A 19508-nucleotide genomic window follows, 5' to 3' on the forward strand; every position below is an offset into this window, starting at 1 on the left:
ATATAGTAGCTTACGATCCTGAATCCTCGTGCTACGATCCTGAATCCTCGTGCTATTGTATACTTGAAAGCTTCTCTGGAAAAACAAAAGCTCCACTAGTGCAAGTTCACATTAAAGTTCTTTTTTAATAAGATCTCATAATTCATGGACATAACATTCTCCCCAACCTCCCAACACCTGCCCCCCCCCCCCCCCCCCCCGCAAAAAAAAAACTTAATTCAACATCACACTTTTACACAGTTGAGGATTCTGTACAGATTTAAAAAGAACTGAGCTCAGGTTCCAAGCACTGCTTAAGATACAGAGTAAAAATGAAATCTAGAAAAAAACTGTATTCAATGAACACATTTGTTTAGAGTTTACAGTACAAATAATTAATAAGACATTGTCTGAAGTGCAATATCATTGCTTTCTTGATGAATTGAAAACTGTAAAATGAAATAAAAATACTTCAATGTTCTGTTAAACTAAGAGCCATTCTTTACAGGAAGTAGACCCAATGGTAAGCCTTATATTTGGACTTATATAAAAACCTATTTACATTAAACCATTACAGTTTGTATCACATCTACATGTACATCAGCACCGTAATGCAACAGCAGTGCAACTACAAAACTAGGCCTACTTTACTTGGTCCCTAGACACTTTTATTTAGAGGAAGCCTTAATTTAACAGCTTTTTAATAATTAAAAATTCATTTGCACCCAATCTACTGCTGGTTACCAAATATTTCATCAAACTCTTGCATCCAGCCTTCTGTCGATCCACTTTTGATTAGAGAGTCCATCAGATCTCCACCGTCTGATAAGTTAGAGAAGGAACCAGCCCCAGATTGGCTGATGTAATTAAAGGACATGTCCTGACTTGTGGTTCTTGCATGATACCCTTGACCTGGGTTGCTTTGTGCATAGCAACCTGCTGTCAACTGTTGGCCTGTGGCCTGATTAAAACCAGTCATATTGTGGATTGTCTGGGTCATGCCCGACATAACTATTTGTCTAGGCTGGTTGGTCCTTGGGTGTCCTGCAAAATGAGACATCATTTGTCCTCCAACTGTACCCGCAGTCTCAAGAACCGGCTGAGCCATTGTCTGGGGAAAATGTTGCTTGGCCATCTTGGTTTGACCAGGTTGCATTGGATAAGCTGACTTGTTGTTGAATTGACTTAACTCGCTGTTAGCCTGAGTTCTGTTGGGCAAGCTCTGCAAACTGTGTTGCTGCCAGCTTTGAGCTGGTGTACCAGAGTTTCCGATTAGCTGTAGCCTTTGAGCTTGAGCTTTGGGCATCGGCTGCCCTGCTGGTCCTTTTACTTGTTGTTGTTGTTGTTGGGCTAACACAGGGTTTCCAAGTAGGTTTTGTCCATAACCAGGTACCATTCCAACCCCTTGTCCTGCAATAGGCTGTTTCTGCATCTGGCTAACGTTACGTGCCATGCTCACGTTACTTTGGTTTGAATGTTGAAGAATTTGGTTCATGCCTGGGCTCATACTGTACATTCCTTGTTGGCTGCTCTGGGCATTACTATAGGGCACCATGCCAATCTCTGACTGTCCGGTGGTGGCAGGTATGGCGCCAGAATTCTGGACTTGTGTCATCTGTATCATGCCTGGATTCTGTGCCATCATTCGGGGACTTCTTGCATTCTGCAGAGCCTGGTTCCGTGCAGCTGCCAACTCCTGGACAGTACCTGTAATGAGAAAGAGACAGAAACTGGTTTGATTTTTAACACGTGGTAACTAGCCATTTTTAAACGATATTTAGTTTATGATCAGGCTACTTTGTTGTCTTATTTGATTGTAATATTTTGTTGGGTATTCCACATTGAGAGTTCAGATCCATTAAAACCTGGACTGTACCTGGAGTACGTCATGCTGTAGTTCACTGGTGGAGTACGTCATGCTGTAGTTCACTGGTGTAGTGGCCCTTTGCTACCTTGCTAAGTGGGAATGCTTCACACGAGTCTAGAATGTGAGTACTGGCATGCAGTTTGACTTGCAGATGTCAGTCAAGCCTTTTCTTGCATGACACATGAATGAACACCCTCATACTTTGCAACCGGTATCACAGAATGGCAACTGGGAGCAAGATCCACGTGGCAGTTTCTCTACCCAAGTGCTTGAATTGGCTTTGAGCTCTCACCACTGCATTAGTTGAGATCTACACATATCGTATTTTGAACCTGGGATTTTTTTCTGGCATTTCCTCATTAAGCTACCAGAGACACCATTATAACCAATTTAGAGTTTAAAAGCGAACTTATTTATTTCCCCGCCCCCACCACTTCATCACTGAGCTAATCTTGTGTCACACGTTGGCTTCCCTGTCTGAGTGAGAGCAACCTGTTTCTGGAGGTTTGTGAGATCACCTTGCAGCGACTGACACCCATAATCTCTCCTACTCAACATGGAGCAATTTGATCTGTGCTTGACATCCTGTACTCCCCCCTCCCTCCCCACACAGCTAAGATTGGAAACTTACTTAGTGGAGAATTACAATAGTAAACCATATGCCGACAGTGTTCAGAGCTCCAAGACTCTGTGCTACTGTCATTCTACATAGCCATTATTTGACAATTACTGTGCTGCCGCCCTCCTTCCCTCCACCCCAAAATCACAAACAAAGACTTTGAATACAGGTTTGGAAAAATATATTTTTTAAGCGCCACGTTAGGGTTGAATTAAGTGCTGCTTATGGACAGCTAACAATGCAAAGTGCTGTGCGTGACTGGGAGCTGTATTCAAAGAAAAGTAAGAAAAACCCGTCTGGCCTCCACCTGGAAAAGGGGAAGTGCATGGTAATTTGTGGCCTGGGGTGACTCAGCTAAATAGCACAATAAGAAGTCTTACAACACCAGGTTAAAGTCCAACAGGTTTGTTTCGATGTCACTAGCTTTCGGAGCAGCGCTTAGCAGATTCCTTAGGAGCAGCGCTCCGAAAGCTAGTGACATCGAAACAAACCTGTTGGACTTTAACCTGGTGTTGTAAGACTTCTTATTGTGCTCACCCCAGTCCAACGCCGGCATCTCCACATCTCACCTAAATAGCATAAGCCAGGGTTTTTCAAAGTACAGGTCCGTGACCCACGGGTGGGTCATGGGGGAATGTTGGAAGGGTTGCGGAGCGATCAGTCACGCCTTTCCCACGGTGGTCAAGATCGCGGGAGAAGCGTCCAAAGTCTGCTATTGGCTTTTACATTGGGAATGGCAGCCGCTGTTGCCTTTTATCTGAAAATAAATTAGTTTTCCGGCCAGAAGCGACAGCAGGGAGCAGGTCACGTGCCCTGCACGTACACATGATGTCAAGTGCCCTCCATGTACATGGTTTTGACGCCAAATCACAGAGCAGAGCTGCTTCCACTTTCCAGCTGCAGGCAAGAGGACTGAGAGGATAGATTACTTTCTTAAAAGAAAGAGATGGACAGAGACTCAAATAGGCAGTATACCTACTGGACAGGATCTTACAACAGACTCTGCTGGAGAGAGCTGTTCAGGATAGTCCAGGCCAGGACAGAGCAGTGCTAGTGTTAGCCCTGTAAAGAGCTCCACGGCCTCTAATTTTCAGCCTGCAAAGAAGAAACTTAACTCGGGATCAAAGTAGATGGTGTATTGAAGTATGGTTTTGTTAATTGCGCCAATGCAAATAAGGATGCAAAGCCCACATGTTTTATATGCAGTGAAGTACTGGCAAATGAGAGATGTTTCAGATTTTGAAAGAGAAGTGGTGGGTGAAAAGTTCCTTTAGCGATTGAGACCCAGATTCAGTTATTAACTTACAGCTGACTTGAAAAATTAAAATGCCACGCTGCTGTACCTGGGCTGTGATACCACATTAAAAAAAACACCAAAAGCTCAGGGGTTGTCAGCATTCTGGAGTAGCATCTCCCAGGAGTATCCAGGGCTGACTAAAACAAGCATTTTGTTGCTATTTCCTTTCACGATGACCTACATGTGTGAAGTTGGATTTTCCGTTTTCATAAAGGCGAAGAAGGCTCAAAGGAACTGGCTGAAGTCTGCACCTGATAAGCGCATTGCCCTCTCCTCCTTTGAACCTGATTCAAGCGAGTTTGTGAGAACCGAGCAGATTTCCCTTTTACATTAAAGGTAAGGGAACGTGGCATGTATCATGAAGGTCGCTGGCGCGGGTCCTGAAGGTAAGCTGGTTGGCAAAAGTGGGTCCCGGGAAAAAAAAGTTTGAAAAACACTGACATAAACACCCCTTCCACAGCCAAGGATCATGCAACATGAGCTCCTCCTTCGCCTAAAGCATTTCCCAGGAGGAATATCGATGACACTGACCAGCTGTCGGGTACGAACAGCAAACTCTAGACTCACAATCGATTGTATGGACAATCTTTCCATATCACTGATTCTTTGCTTCAAATGTTCATCAACTCTTCCTTTATCCCTCAGCTCCTTCATGTAGCAAAACATTCAATGATCCAAAACTCACAGTTAGAGACATCTCCGAAAAAATCTTCTCACTCTTTTAGTGATTGATGACCTCCCCAATCACTGAAGCGTTCCCCCGTTCAGCCCCTCGAAATCATCCACTATTCTAAAACCTTGAGTTAAACTTGCTCCGAGCCTTCGCTTTTCCAACAGAAATAGTACCGATATTTCAACTCATTTTTCATAACTATCATTTCTTACTCCTTGCATCATTCTAGTGAATCCACACCTGGTGAATGTACCCGAGGGTAAATTAATTACTTCAACCTTTAAACATACAATGTGCACTGTCTCATGTTTATTGGTTAAGCGCACAGTCTGGTGTGGTACCTGGACACCCTGACCAAAAGCCCAAGATTGAATTCTGAATTTCTGCTCAGTCAACCAATCACAACTGAGGCAGCACCCTAGGTGCTGCAATTCACCTCAATACTCCTAAGCTAGGAAGGAAAAACAATCTCAGTCACGCTCCTTACTCGCTATTAACTTGTGCTAAATTGTTTATAGATACTGAAGGTGGTTGAGAATAAAGCTCAGCTGTGAGGTGCTCCAGAGTCGAATAGTCATATTGACCCTCATGGGATGGAATTCTTCGGCCCCGTTGCCGAGGGGCAGGCCTGCAAGATGTGGTGAACCACTGAAATGTCAATGGACTGCAGCGGGAACGGAAAGTCCCACTGGTGGAAAATTCTGCCCATGGTCCCAGCTCACATGTAGAATAACCACTTGAGTGACACAGTGGAGGAAAGCTTCAGGGCACGGAGCAAATACCGGAATACGCTGGCTGGCAGTGCCACGGTGCCCAGGTGGCATTTTTCCCTTGCCGGGGATCAGGCCCAGTGGTGCCTTGTCCATATGAGGTGAGATGCGGGGACTCGACAATCCCCCAACAAGTGAGTTGGGGGGGGGATATGAGGTGAGATGCGGGGACTCGACAATCCCCCAACAAGTGAGTTGGGGGGGGGGGGGGGAGTCATGTCGGGAGATGGGGGGTGTCCACAGATTGGGATGTCATTTAAAAATGGAAAAGCAACTAAGTGCATTTGGGCATTCCCCACTGAGGCCGGACGGAAAAAAAAAGATTGCCATCAGATAGCGGGGCCATTCCTCGCGCTTACCCCTCTAATCCTGCTCAGAACTGACTCTTCTTTTTGCATTAGATCGTGCCCCTTGGATTCAGAATCTAAAAGCAACATGGTCAAATATTAAAATGATACTGAACCTGGTGGAACCGTGGACTGTGGGAGAGGAAGCGCAGAAAATATATTAGTAGCCGGAAAAATGGCATTTGAAATTTAATGGAAACGAATGTAAACATACTGCATACAGGAAGTAAAAATAAGAACATGTGCACTCCACAAATGGTACTAAGATTGTTAATGGACGTAGCTGAACATTTTCGTTGTGGACTCAACACTCAACTAGTCCAATACAGAGCAGCAAATAACAATGTGATTGAAAACTGCATAGACAAAACTGTTAAATACAAGTCAGAGGAAGTGTGACCAAATTGCACAGTGTTCTACTCAGACTGTTCCTTGAATAGTGCGTCCAATTGTGGTTGCTGAGACACAAAAGAGACATTGAAGTGCGATGCAAGGAAGAGCTAATAGGCTGATTCCGAGTGCCAGGACACTGAGCTATGAGGGAAGACTTGTGAAATCTGAGCTTCTCAAGTTGGTACCGGAGAATTGGCACAGGTACGTAAGATAGTCACCAGAATGGTAAATCGGAATATTACTTTTACTAAATAGCGAGGTTAGGGCATAAGGGGAATGATGCAAAATTGTAAAAGACAAAATTTGGGCTGTTAACAGGAAATTATTTTTCACACAAAGTGTGTCCAAAGGTGGAGAGGTCTTTCGGGAGGAAAAGTGGTGGCAAGAAACCTTGGAATCATTTACGAAACATTTAGGTGCTGAAAAAATGTGAGGGTGGCGGTATTTAGAGTATTTCTGGGCGGATGAAATAAGATGGACTCAAGAGCCCATGAACAACCTACACAAAAAGAGCAAAGACATTTGTAAAAAAAACCCACTTTGCTCAGAGATAGGAAATAGCTATTGGAGCAGGAGTAATTTTGAATACTGCCCCTCCCAATTCTAGCCCAGGTCAAATTCTGTTCAAAGTCACATGCCAGTACATTTCCTGGTCGGTCTTCCAATCTCCTAGATAACTTCAGCAGAAAGTTCCAGAGAAATGGTATAAAAGTCCGGTTGCAATCTTTCTCTTGGGATTCTGTCACTCTTCTGCCAAAGTCACAGTGGGAAATCAGGGAACACCTGTGGAAATTCTACCCCCCCCCCCCCCCCCCCCCCCGTTTTCAAGCACCAGACAAAACATCATTGAAATTCAGTATCAAATGAGAAATTAACAGGTCTCCATCTCAAACACTGTAAAACATTCTGTTCCTACAATCATTAACCCAATCTGTGCAAAGAATGGAGTGAGCAGGTTTGGAAATCCATATACCCCAACAGTGATAAAGTTTCCCCCATCCCCTCACTAATAGCCCCCATTTTGTACTCATATAGGTACTGACTGTTGGCTGGGTACAATTCTACAGGTGCTATTGGGTCTCCAGCCCCAGGCTCAATTAGTAATTCTTCATGAACCCAATCAGGGTATTCAAGCATCAAGAATCACAAATCACACACGCACACCCATCGGTGCACACACACATCACACGACACACACACCACACACACACACATCACACTACACACACACACACACAGTCGCACACACACACATCACACTACACGCACATCACACAGGCACACACACTATACACACATCACACTACACACACCACACACAGGCGCACACACACACACCACACACACGCATCACACTACACACACCACACAGGGACGCACACACATCACACTACACATACACCACACTACACACACACCACACACAGGCTCACATACACATCACACTGCACACACATCACACACAGGCACGCACATACAGCACACTACACACATAGCACACACAGGTGCACACACACGTCACACACCATACTACACACACACCATACACAAGCACGCACACACATCACATACCACACCACACAGGCGCACATACACATCACATACCATACTACACACACACTGGCGCGCGCACACATCACATACTCCACACACATGCACCACACACAACATACACACACAAAGAAACATAAGAATTAGGAGCAGAAGTAGATAATTCAGCACTTCAAGCCTGCTCCACCATTCAATAGATGATGACTGATCTCTTCTCTCCCTCAATGTCAGCAAAACTAAAGAGCTGGTCATTTACTTCAGGAAGCAAAGTACTGTACACACCCCTGTCTGCAGCAATGGGACCGAGATGAAGATGGTTGGCAGCTTCAAATTCGTAGGTGTGTACAGCACCAAAAATATGTCCTGGTCCACCCATATCGACGCTACGACCAAGAAAGCACACCAGAGCCTAAAAGTTCTCAGGAAACTAAGGAAATTCGGCATGTCCACATTGACTCTTACCAACTTTTACAGATGCACCATAGAAAGCATCCTACCTGGCTGCATCACAACCTGGTATGGCAACTGCTCAGCCCAAACCCATAAGAAACTACAGAGATTCATGAACACAGCCCAGTCCATCACGCGAAGCTGCCTCCCATCCATTGACTTTGTCTACACCTCCCGCTGCCTGGGGAAAGCGGGCAGCATAATCAAAGACCCTTCCCATCCGGCTTATTCCCTTTTCCAACATCCCCCTTTGGGCAGGAGGTACAAAAGTCTGAGAACACGCACTAACAGATTCAAAAACAGCATCTTCCCCGCTGTTACCAGACTCCTGAATGACCCTCTTATGGACTGATCTGATCTCTTCACACATCTTCTCTACAGAGTAGTACTACACACCTGTCTGCTTCACCCGATGCCTGTGCCTCTGTATTTACATTGTGTACTTTATGTTTGCCCTGTGTTTTTTCTCATGTATGGAACAATCTGTCCGGACTGAACGCAGAACAATACTTTTCACTGTACCTCGGTGCACGTGCCAATGAGCAAATCCAATCCAATCCAATCAACTCAAATCCCCTTAGCCCTTTAACCTGTTTTTAAAAAAATCAGAAATATATCTATCTCCTTTTTGAAACCATTTAATTACTCTGATTCCACTGCACTACGGGGCAGCAAGTTCCACAAATTCATCATCCTCTGCGAGAGATAGTTCCTCCTCATCTCAGTTCTAAATCTACCACCTCTCAACCTATATCTGTGACCTCTCATTCTACCTCTCATTTTGTTCTCACTGGAACGACGGAGGTTGAGGGGCAACCTGATAGAGGTCTATAAAATTATGAGGGGCATAGATAGAGTGGATGGTCACAGACTTTTTCCCAGGGTAGAGGGGTCAATTACTAGGGGGCATAGGTTTAAGGTGCGAGGGGCAAGGTTTAGAGGAGATGTACGAGGCAAGTTTTTTTTACACAGAGGGTAGTGAGTGCCTGGAATGCGCTGCAGGAGGAGGTGGTGGAAGCAGGGACAATAGTGACATTTAAGGGGCATCTTGACAAATACATGAATAGGATGGGAATAGAGTGATACGGACCCCGGAAGTGTAGAAGATTTTAGTTTAGACGGGCAGCATGGTCGGCCCAGGCTTGAAGGGCCGAAGGGCCTGTTCCTGTGCTGTACTTTTCTTTGTTTGTTCTTTGTTCTAGGTTGCCCCACAAGGGGGAACATTTGGTCTACGCACCTGGTACACCACAGCCATATGCATCACATTGCAGACACATACCAACATAACCACACAGACCAACATACACACACACAAATCAACCCACACAGACACACACAACACAACTCCGACACACACAACACATGCAGACACCTACACACGCAAACCACACACACACGCAGACACCCACACACGCAGACACACACACACACGCAGACACCCACACACTCGCAGACACCCACACACTCGCAGACACCCACACACTCGCAGACACCCACACACGCAGACACCCACATACGCAGACAGATACACACGCAGACAGAGACACCACACACCAATAGAGACACCACACACCAACAGACACAGAAACGCACACATCCCTCACACACTGACAATTTATAGATCTGACTGTGGACCTAGCTGAACTGAAGTTAATGCTGTTATTGCTGTTCATACATTTCCCCTGCCAGTGCTTTAGTATAACCCAGCAAAAAAATAACAAGATCACAGATGGAGGCTGGGCTGCTAAAATATGCAGCTCGCCACCAGCACACTTGTGGTTTGACAAAATCCCCCAACCAGCAATAAAGGAAAACCTTTTTATTAGGTTGCAGTGCAGATTTCACTCACATCATTATTACGTGAATCACTCTAATGTGATAATGAAATGTGTTCTATTTAAATTCAATAACGTGGAAATTAGCTTAGCAGGAGCAGAAATATGGCTGGCATGTCCGAGTGACAGTGCAAGAAGATAAAGGACAACCTGTATAGTGCCTCTTCTCCAAGTATTTTTGCTTGATTCCTGAAGGTGCTGACCTTTGCTGAGTACAGCTCGCCTGGTACTGCCAGACCTCTGCTACATCACCCAATCTTCAGCAGTGAATCTAGACAATAAGTGCCAGGCGGCTTTGTAACCATAAAAGGCATCTCATTGGAATCTGATCCTAACCTCATCCTCCACCCTCCACCCCCAGTCATTGTATAGCAATCAAGAGCTTGAACTTCGACTTATAATGTGCTCCCCTTCCAAGCATGAGCAGCCGAGGCCAATTGTAGAAACCCACAGAAATCTGGCCAGATACTAAAAAAATACAGATATATTTTTTTAAAATAGACCGTTGGTCGTCTGCAACTATAAAGAAAGAAGGCAGATTGATGAATCGGACGGAGAATCTTTTTTTGGACGCTGATTGAAGAGTGCCATCATTTGCAGTTTCCCATTCATTCCCAGAAGCTTGTAACTTTCATTCCCAAGCCCCTCGCTGCATTTCTCCACTGAGTGTTTCGAGGAGCCCCTCAACATGATACCCGAGGCATTCATTTGAACTTGGCATGTTGCTCATGGAGGAGCTGGTAGGCTGTGGGTTAACTATAGGTTTTAGCTATTTGAATGACCATGTGACATGTGGAGTAGCAGACTCTTCAGACGTGATAGGTTAAACTTTCTTGAAAAACAAAACAAGAAAAATGTGATGGAATTGTAAAAAGAAAGCCAGTAAAATTCTCTGGGATCATGGGGGTGAGGGACAAATGTACAGACAACTAAACAGTAGTTGTGAGTTTGGGGATGTCATCAAACAGGAAATTAGAGATGCGTGCAGTGTGGGTACAGCAGTTATTATGTGTGACTTCAATCTGCATATTGGTTGGGCTAATCAAACTGGTAGCAATGCAATGGAGGAGGATTTTCTGGAATGTATAAGGGATGGTTTTCTCGACTAATATGTTGAGGAACCAACTAGAGAGCAGGGATCCTAGACTGGGTATTGTGCAATGTGACAGGATTAATTAGCAACATTGTGGTGTAAGATCCTATAGAGAAGTGACCATAATATGGTACAATTATTCATTAAGATGGCGAATGGCACAGTTAAGTCTGAGACTAGGGTCCTGAACATAAAGAAAGCTGACTTTGATGGTATGAGATGTGCATTGGCTAGGATAAGCTGGCAAAGGATACTTAAGGTGTTGATGGTGCAGATATTTAAAGAGCACATGGATGAAGTCCAACAATTGTACATCCCTGTCTGGCGCAAGAGTAAGACGAGGAAGGTGGCTCAACCATGGCTAAGTGTTAAAGCCAAAGAGGAGGCAAATAAATTGGCCAAAAAAAAAAGCAGCAAGCCTGAGGACTGGGAGAAATTTAAAATTCAGCAGAGGAGGATAAAGGGCTTAATTCGGAAGGGGAAAATAGAATATGAGAGTAAGCTTGCGAAAAACTTACTAACTGACTGCAAAGCTTCTATAGGTATGTGAAGAAAACTGGTGAAGACAAATGTAGGTCCCTTACAGTTAGAATCAGGTGAATTCATTATGGGCAACAAAGAGTTGGCAGATCTGTTGAACAAATGCTTTGGGTCTGCCTTCACTAAGGGACACACAAATAACCTTCTGGAAATATTAGGAGACAGCGGGTCTAGCATGAAGGAGGAACTGCTGTAAATCAGTGACTTTATCTGGAACCAATGTCAAAACAAATTTCTGAATGGAACTGAGGGACTTCACAAACGAACAACATCAAATGATAATACTCACAATGTCTGGAAAACACTGCTGAGTCCAGAGCATGTGATTAATGTTTATGCTTTTGCATATGTACAGAAATCAGATTGATTTTTTGATTTTGGTCAGTTGATCATTGACCAACTGGCTGCCCTTACCACCCAACTCTTCTATGAACAAAATGCGTTGGACAATCTAGTCTGAAGACGACATTGGCAGGATTCGCCGCAGCCCCGCGCCATGATCGTGCTTGGCGGGGGGGGGGGGATAATCAACGTTTGTGCCCGAATCGGGCCCGGCGCCACTCCCATGATTCTCCGGTCCCCGGAGAATTGCTCGCGCGCGAATTACGTGGCGCGGCTGGGGGGCCATTGCCAGAGGCCCTCCTAGCGATACTCTGGTCCCGACTGGCTGAATTCGCGATGGCATGGTTCTAACCATGTCTGGCCGGTTGGGACTCTCGCACGGCGGCATGCAGACTCAGTCCGCGGCCGCCCTGGTGGAGGGCGGGGGGCCTTATCGGTGGCCGGGGCGGCAATCGGACCGGTCAGGTGGAGCGGCATGGGGCAGATTGGTCCAGGCCCGCCGGCTGAGACCGGCATCGCGTTTGGCACGGCCGCTAGAGGCCGCCATGAGCTCCAGCTTCTCTGAAACCCCAAATATCATCACCAAAGGGTACGGGGGTCCACCTCCTCCTCCTCTATCCTGGCTAAGATCGCGAACACACCCGCCCAGAACCTTCCCAATTTTTTGCAACCCCAAAACATGTGCGCGTGATTCGCTGGCCCCTGCCCACAGCTCTCACACTCATCTGCTGCCCCCTGAAAGGGCTTCAATCATTCTCGCCCGAGTCATATGCACCCAGGGCAGGATTCTCCAATAATGGGGCTATGTCCCCACGCCCGCAAACAAACGTGCGCGAATCACTCCGGACTTTCCTGATTCACTTACCTGGAGGGGGCTAGCAGGGCCCCGGAGTTCTCCTTGCAGCTCCAGTTGCTGATACGGGGCCCTGCACTTCCGGTCAGGGTCCTGCGCATGCGCACGGTGGTGGCCTGTGTCGGCCGTCCCACGCGACATGGCGGACTCACACCGCGGACTGGCACCAAGAAGATAGGCCCCCCCCCAGATGGCGTGCGCCCGCGGACCGGTGGCCGCCCTGGAGGCCCCCCTTGGTGAATGATCCCCGCAGCCGCCACACTGAGTGCCCGACGGGTGGAACCATGAGAGAACCTCGCCGGCGGGAGTTCGGCCAGCTGCTGGCGGAGAATCGCCGCAGGGGCCTCTTTCAATGGCCCCCAACCGGCGCCGGGTCGACCGCGTGCGCCCGATTGGCGGCGATTCTCCGGGGACCGGGGAATCGCGGGAGCGCCGTCGGACCCGACCTCGGGTTTGACACCCATTCTCCTCCCCGCGCCGAGCGCGATTTCAGAGCGGAGGCTTGGAGAATCCCGCCCCCTGTGCAGCAGGCTCATCCTTGCGCAAGAGGAGGTCCCGTTAACACCGGAGTTAGATCACCCCATAATCTTTTATAGATAAGGGAATACAAATCTATCCAATCTATCCTCATTATTTAACTCTTTTAGTCTTAGTATCATTGGTGAATCTGCACTGCACCCGATCCAAGGCACCCTGAAATGTGCTGCCCCAGAACTGAATGAGGCACTCGACCAGGCAGGGTTTAATCAAAGCTCTGTATTGTTAGCATATAAGTTCCAAACCTCATCCCATCTTTATATTAACTCCAAAATTCTGTTTGCCTATTCAATTAGTTTTTGTACCTGTTTACTCGCTTTTAGTGATTTCTGGACTTGGGGCCCCTAGATCCCTCTTCTCAATCGCTGTTCCTAGCTTTTCATCATTTAGGAAATATTCTGATCTATCTTTCTTAAGTTCAATGTGAATGACCTTACATGTTCGTACAGTTAATTGCATCTGCCACAATCACTTAATCCATTATGTCCCTGTGCAATTTCTTACTCCATCCACATTATTTACTGAGCCATCTAACTTATTGTTGATAGGTACCTTAGATAAATGGCCTCTTGCCCTTCGATCAAATCATTTATAAATGTAGTGAAAAGCTGTGGCCCTAGTGCAGCTTTCTGGGGATCACCACATGCTGGCAGTTTGACCATTAACAGGGGCAGCACGGTAGCACAAGTGGTTAGCACTGTGGCTTCACAGCGCCAGGGTCCCAGGTTCTATTCCCTGCTGGGTGACTCTCTGTGCGGAGTCTGCACATCCTCCCCGTGTGTGCGTGGGTTTTCTCCGGGTGCTCCGGTTTCCTCCCACAGTCCAAAGATGTGCAGGTTAGGTGGATTGGCCATGATAGATTGCCCTTAGTGTCCAAAACTGCCCTTAGTGTTGGGTGTGGTTACTGGGTTATGGGAATAGGGTGGAGGTGTGGACTTGGGTAGGGTGCTCTTTCCAAGAGCCGGTGCAGACTCGATGGGCCGAATGGCCTCCTTCCGCACTGTAAATTCTATGATAATCTATGAAAACAAGTGTGAAAAATTGAATATTGTGTCTCCACACGTGTATAAAGCTATTAAGTCTAAATAGTCCAGATCATTTCAACTAATAAACTGAACACAACAATTGTGCTCCGTGGGGTTTCACACGTGTATTCTCAGTAAGGGGAATGGTATGTATAAGATCCACATATACATCAATCAACTACAGACTCCTGGAGTTCAATCAAGATCGGTCGTTATGGTTAAAAAACAATTCACTGTTAAATGTGGGGGCTATTGTTGGAAGACAGTGGTGAATAATCGCATAGCAACAGTAGTATTGTAATCACTGGTGGTAACCATGCTGTTCACCGTGGCTGTTCCTGCCAGAATTTCACTGGGAAACAAATGGAAACGAGATGGAATAAATTGCTGTTTGGCAAAAATCATAAAAGAAATGCTTGCTTGATGTAGCGCAGCTTGAAAACAAAAATACTCCAAAATTACACCATGGCCTACAAGCATACAGATGTTGGACGCTTTTGGCTGGAATACTATCCTTGGTGATTTGAGCCACGCTTTCAATATGTTTAAAATAAATAGCGCAACACCTCCCCGAGATAGCTGAGAAAGGAAATTCAGATTCTTGTGCTAAGTATTTCATATGCTTGCATCCTGCAGCCAGGGTCTTTAGCAATGAGGCCTTAAGCATACATAAACAGGGGTACTCAACGCAAAGCAGTGGAATATGATGAGGATTACTTTGTGCTTTGTCTTCTACATTTTATTGAGCAGGTGCCAAAATAATCACTAACCCCCAAACACCTCAACTTCCTCCTCTCCTCTCACTGAGGGAGATGGTGCACGCTGTCATGCAGTTCTGCAGACATCGGATTTTGTCTGCTTATCGCTCCTGTTTTACTAAGTTAAAGGCGCTACATCAATGCAAGATGCCGCACACCATCCAATTGGCCATTCATTATGTGTGCCTACAAATTTGTGGTGGAGGTGCGGAACGGATAATCACAATGCAGCTTAATCTCTCCATACCTGATATTTATTCATGCAATTTCTAGCTACCCAGGAGCCGGTACCTGAGCTAAATTTCCATCCTAATCCGAGTAGTGTTGACGCTAATTGTAACACATCAAGTATCATCTGACTGAGACCAGCTGATGCGGGGCTATCTGCGCTTCAAAGTTGGGTCCTCACTGATCTAGATAGCACGATTCAACAGATCATGCATTTACCAATTGAACTATAGAAGCCAGCTAAAGAGTGGGGATAATTACATGTAAAATAGCATTGCACTGAATTTTTTTATATTAGTTCAGTGGGAATTTTGTACTTATCTAAAGCACATTTGAAAGCTGCCAATTATGTCACGTGAGGTGCCTTACTGAAAAGGCCTTAGTATGAAAGAAGTATTAAATTCACAGATATGTTTTGGGTTGCTGTGATTCCACTGATGAGTGAGTCATTGTGTTAGTGTTAACATTTAGTTTCACAGTTCCCCAGAAAGCTAAAACAATCTGAATATTTTGGGAAAATACCGTATGTGAAATAACTCATTTAATAAAGAGGCGATTCTACAAATAACAGAAGAAAAATCATGAGGATCAACTGCCTGAATTCCTGACAGGTGCTCCCAGCGTCGTGATTCTGTAAAAATATATATCAAGGTGCAGAGGAAAGCTGGCAAAGACATCTTCATCTTACGGGCTGGAGTTCAGAGACAGGCATCAAGTCTTCCATTCCTACTAACTACTTTCCAGAATGTTTCATTGACTTCCATTCTGGTGCAGCCATTTGGTAAAACAGCACAGAGAGGAGCACATTGTGTGAATGAAGCCAGTTGGCCTTGTTGTATCGTGTGGTGATCCACCCTGCACAGGGTCCTTTAGTGGTGACGGGAGGGGAAGATCCCTGGGCAACCTGCAAAAGGGCTGCCTTTATCTTGAATTAGTGTGGGTCTCAGGGAGCATGCTGGGAGGTGAGGTAAGAAACCCCAGGTTGGGGGGAGGGGGGGGTGGGAGTGGTGGACCCGTTGTCTTCCTGTCCCTTATGGCATTTTACTAGCAGTGGGGAAGATGGTGTTTGGTTTTTCCGCCCAGAGGCCAAATGATGTCCTTAATTGGATAATTTAGAGGTAACCTAAAGACCTCTTCCAGCCACTGCTGGTATTTTACCCGGGAGAGGGGGGTCTCCACCACCCTGACAGCCTCCTTGCAGGCTGCAGGGGACGAGTACCCTCCTAACTGGAGAACTGTAGCCCATGGTGCCCCCCCCTCCATTAGTAAGTGGACTTACAATGTAAAGGGCTGCCTCTTCAACAACAAATCCCCTGCCCTCACCGACCTGCAAACCTCCTGCGGCCTGCCTGGCCCCAGCGCCATTCCGGGCCCTACACAATTGCTGCTGCTCCTGTCTGGGTGCAGTACCAGCAGTGGTCACTGGGACCGAAAAGCATCAGCCCTCTGATTGGCTGACAGCTGTGGGTAGCAGGATCTCCACCCTGAAAGGGACGTAGGCCCTGACACCAGGCAGTTAATTGCCTGCCGCAGGTGCAATCACTTCGGGGATCCTACAACCAGCCGAAGCGGGATTAGCCGGAGGCTTTCCGACCTGTGGATGGAGGCCATTCCTGCCCCCTAAAATCCCAGCCTGAGAAAGTGACTGTGGGGGTACGGGATCTCCAATCCAGGTCTTCGTGAACGGCTCCAGACTATTAAGATAAGGGTGATCCTCACTTGCTTTGTCGTGCTTACCCGTAGCATTGTGAATAGCACAATTGCCTCACAGCTCCAGGGTCCTAGGTTCGATTCCGGCTTGGGTCACTGTCTGTGCGGAGTCTGCACATCCTCCCCGTGTGTGCGTGGGTTTCCTCTGGGTGCTCCGGTTACCTCCCACAGTCCAAAGATGTACAGGTTAGGTGTATTGGCCATGATAAATTTCCCTTAGTGTCCAAAATTGCCCTTAGTGTTGGGTGGGGTTACTGGGTTATGGGAATAGAGTGGAGGTGTTGACCTTGGGTAGGGTGCTCTTTCCAAGAGCCGGTGCAGACTCAATGGGCCGAATGGCCTCCTTCTGCACTGTAAATTCTATGATCTATGTTTCCCAATGCTGATGTGCAAGTTTTTCATAGCAGTTAGAAGCTATAGTAAATCTATGTGCACTGTGAAAGCTCCATGCACCTCAGAGGAAGAAGCATAGCAGGTATGTGGATGGCTTTGGGAGGATATAATATGATTTTTAATTGGGGAACCAGGCTATTGAACAAGCCAACTAGTTAATGAAGAAAGAACCTACAGTGTATTAACACCACTCACTTTCACCAGCCCTTTCAAAAAAACATTTTAATTGTGCTTGAATTTCATAGTTTGATTTAATACTGTTTTACTCGAACCGTCTGGAAGCTGAGCCTCTGAGTATAAGTGCAGTAATTGCAAAGACATCAGAGGTTTCCTGGAACATTCTGTTTCTTTTCCAATGTAAGCATCGCCTAAGTGGCACAATTATACAATGGGAAAGAGTTAGAGGCTGGTCAGAACATGATTCACTTGGAATTTTACAGCGGAACGATAATATCGAAGGCATTTTCCCCGCCTCTGTACATCACCTTAATTTCAAAGTAGCAGCTTTCAAACAAAATGTGCAACATTTTTTAGTACCATTTTTAAAAAGTGCAAAATTCGGAAAGCTAGGAAAGGAAGCCCATGGCTGAAAATAAATAATTTCTAAAGCATTGTTTGGGTTTCCATGATGTTTCAGGCACTTTGTAATACCGACTTGGCCACACAGACGAGGAAACCCAACAGTACGAACCTTTATCTGAACTCTCTAAGTTAGATGATCTCATTCAGAGCAGTACTCCTCGTGCTGCAGGGGTCTTAGTGCCCCTGGGCTGGGGAGAGAGAAACTGGGGTTTCCAATTCTGGTCACAAGCATATTTGTCTGTTTTCGTTGGCAGTACTCAGACCCCTGGGTCAGAGGTTGTGGGTTCGAACGTCACGCAAAGGATTTAGTGAATAATACAGGCTGGCATTCCAGTGTAATGTTGCACTGGATTAGTGTTACAATATCCTATGGCACTAGTTGAAGATCAATAAGGAGTTGTCCTGGTGCCTTGACCAACATTCTTTCCTGATAACAACATCACGAATGAACATACTGGGGGCGATTTTCAACCCGCGTACGCCGTCAGAGAGAACAGCGACGCAAGTGCAAAATCCGGAGAGAATCATGTTTCCTGATTTTCCACACCCCTCGCCGGTGATGTCATGAGGTTCACATTCACAAAGGGTGAGGACCTAATTTGATGGATTAAATAAACTGTATGATTCGCCAGCTCCCTGTCACATGATCCCCCCCTCACCCCCCCCCCCCTCACTGCATATCCATACATCGCCGATGTACATAGATATATAGAAGATAGGAGCAGGAGGAGGCCTTTTGGTCCTTCGAACCTGCTCCGTCATTTATCACAATCCTGGCTGATCATCCAATTCAAAAGCCTAATCCTGCTTTCTCCCCATGTGATGCAGATGTAAGTATAGCTCCCTGGGGGGGGGGGGGGGGGGGGGGGGGGATTCATGCCTGGCATAGTGCCAATCTGGCAGTGCTGACATTTCAGTGCCAACCTGTGCCGGGAGTGGAATCTCGTAGGAGCGCCATCAGGGGGGTGCCATCTGTGTGTGTTGGGGGAAGAGCAGGCATTGAGGGGGAAACTTGCAGGCATGGGGAGGGGGCGGGAGTGGGCAATAAGGGAACGGCGGTGGTAATTCCGTGGTGGTGGTGATGGTTGGGGGGAGCGTCCAATGATTGTCCAGGGTGGGAAGGGGAGAGATCTGGAGTGGGGAGGGCTCCAATATCTCCATGGTGGGGCAGGGCAGGGCGGAAGCAAAGAGTTAAACTTTAGTGCTGTTCAGAGTGCCCATTCAGGATGATCTCTGTGCCAGCTCTATCAGGCCACCTCTGGACAGATGACGCCGTGAATCACACCCACTCATTTATTTTCCTCACAGAGGCTCAAGATCAGGACAGAAAACTGATTAGTGGAACTGAAGAGCTACATGCTGGTTTTCTGACTGAGCCTGACACTCCGAAAAAGTATGGGAGGATTCTGCCCATTTATTAATGTCATAACTTCCTATGAGATATTAGTGCAGCCTTTGCCCACATAACAATAAAACTTATTGTTTGAAATAAAAATCAAATATAACTCATTGCACAAAGTGCTTTGGAAAGGCTACAAATAGGAAGACCTGCCAGACGACCCCAATCCTGGGAAAGACCCCCAACCTGAGTCACTGCAACCCTGCCCAAGCCACTGACCTATACCTTCCCTGAAGGGCCCCCCTCGGCACCCTAGAGGCAAGCGTA

At 46.5% G+C, this 19508-nt stretch overlaps 1 protein-coding gene across 4 annotated transcripts in view; it reads right to left on the reverse strand.

Moving 5' to 3' along the window:
• Positions 1 to 201: 201 nt before the first annotated feature.
• The window catches only part of maml3 (mastermind-like transcriptional coactivator 3), a 665132-nt gene continuing 645825 nt past the window's right edge, over positions 202 to 19508 (reverse strand). For all 4 annotated transcript variants that reach the window (XM_072495605.1, XM_072495604.1, XM_072495603.1 and 1 more), the window contains one exon: positions 202 to 1686. In XM_072495605.1, coding sequence (XP_072351706.1) covers positions 710 to 1686 — 977 coding nt within the window. In that variant the 3' untranslated portion in view covers positions 202 to 709. The remainder of the gene's footprint in view (positions 1687 to 19508) is intronic.

The sequence above is a fragment of the Scyliorhinus torazame genome, chromosome 3 (genome assembly GCF_047496885.1).
Source record: "Scyliorhinus torazame isolate Kashiwa2021f chromosome 3, sScyTor2.1, whole genome shotgun sequence".
Classification (NCBI taxonomy): domain Eukaryota; kingdom Metazoa; phylum Chordata; class Chondrichthyes; order Carcharhiniformes; family Scyliorhinidae; genus Scyliorhinus; species Scyliorhinus torazame.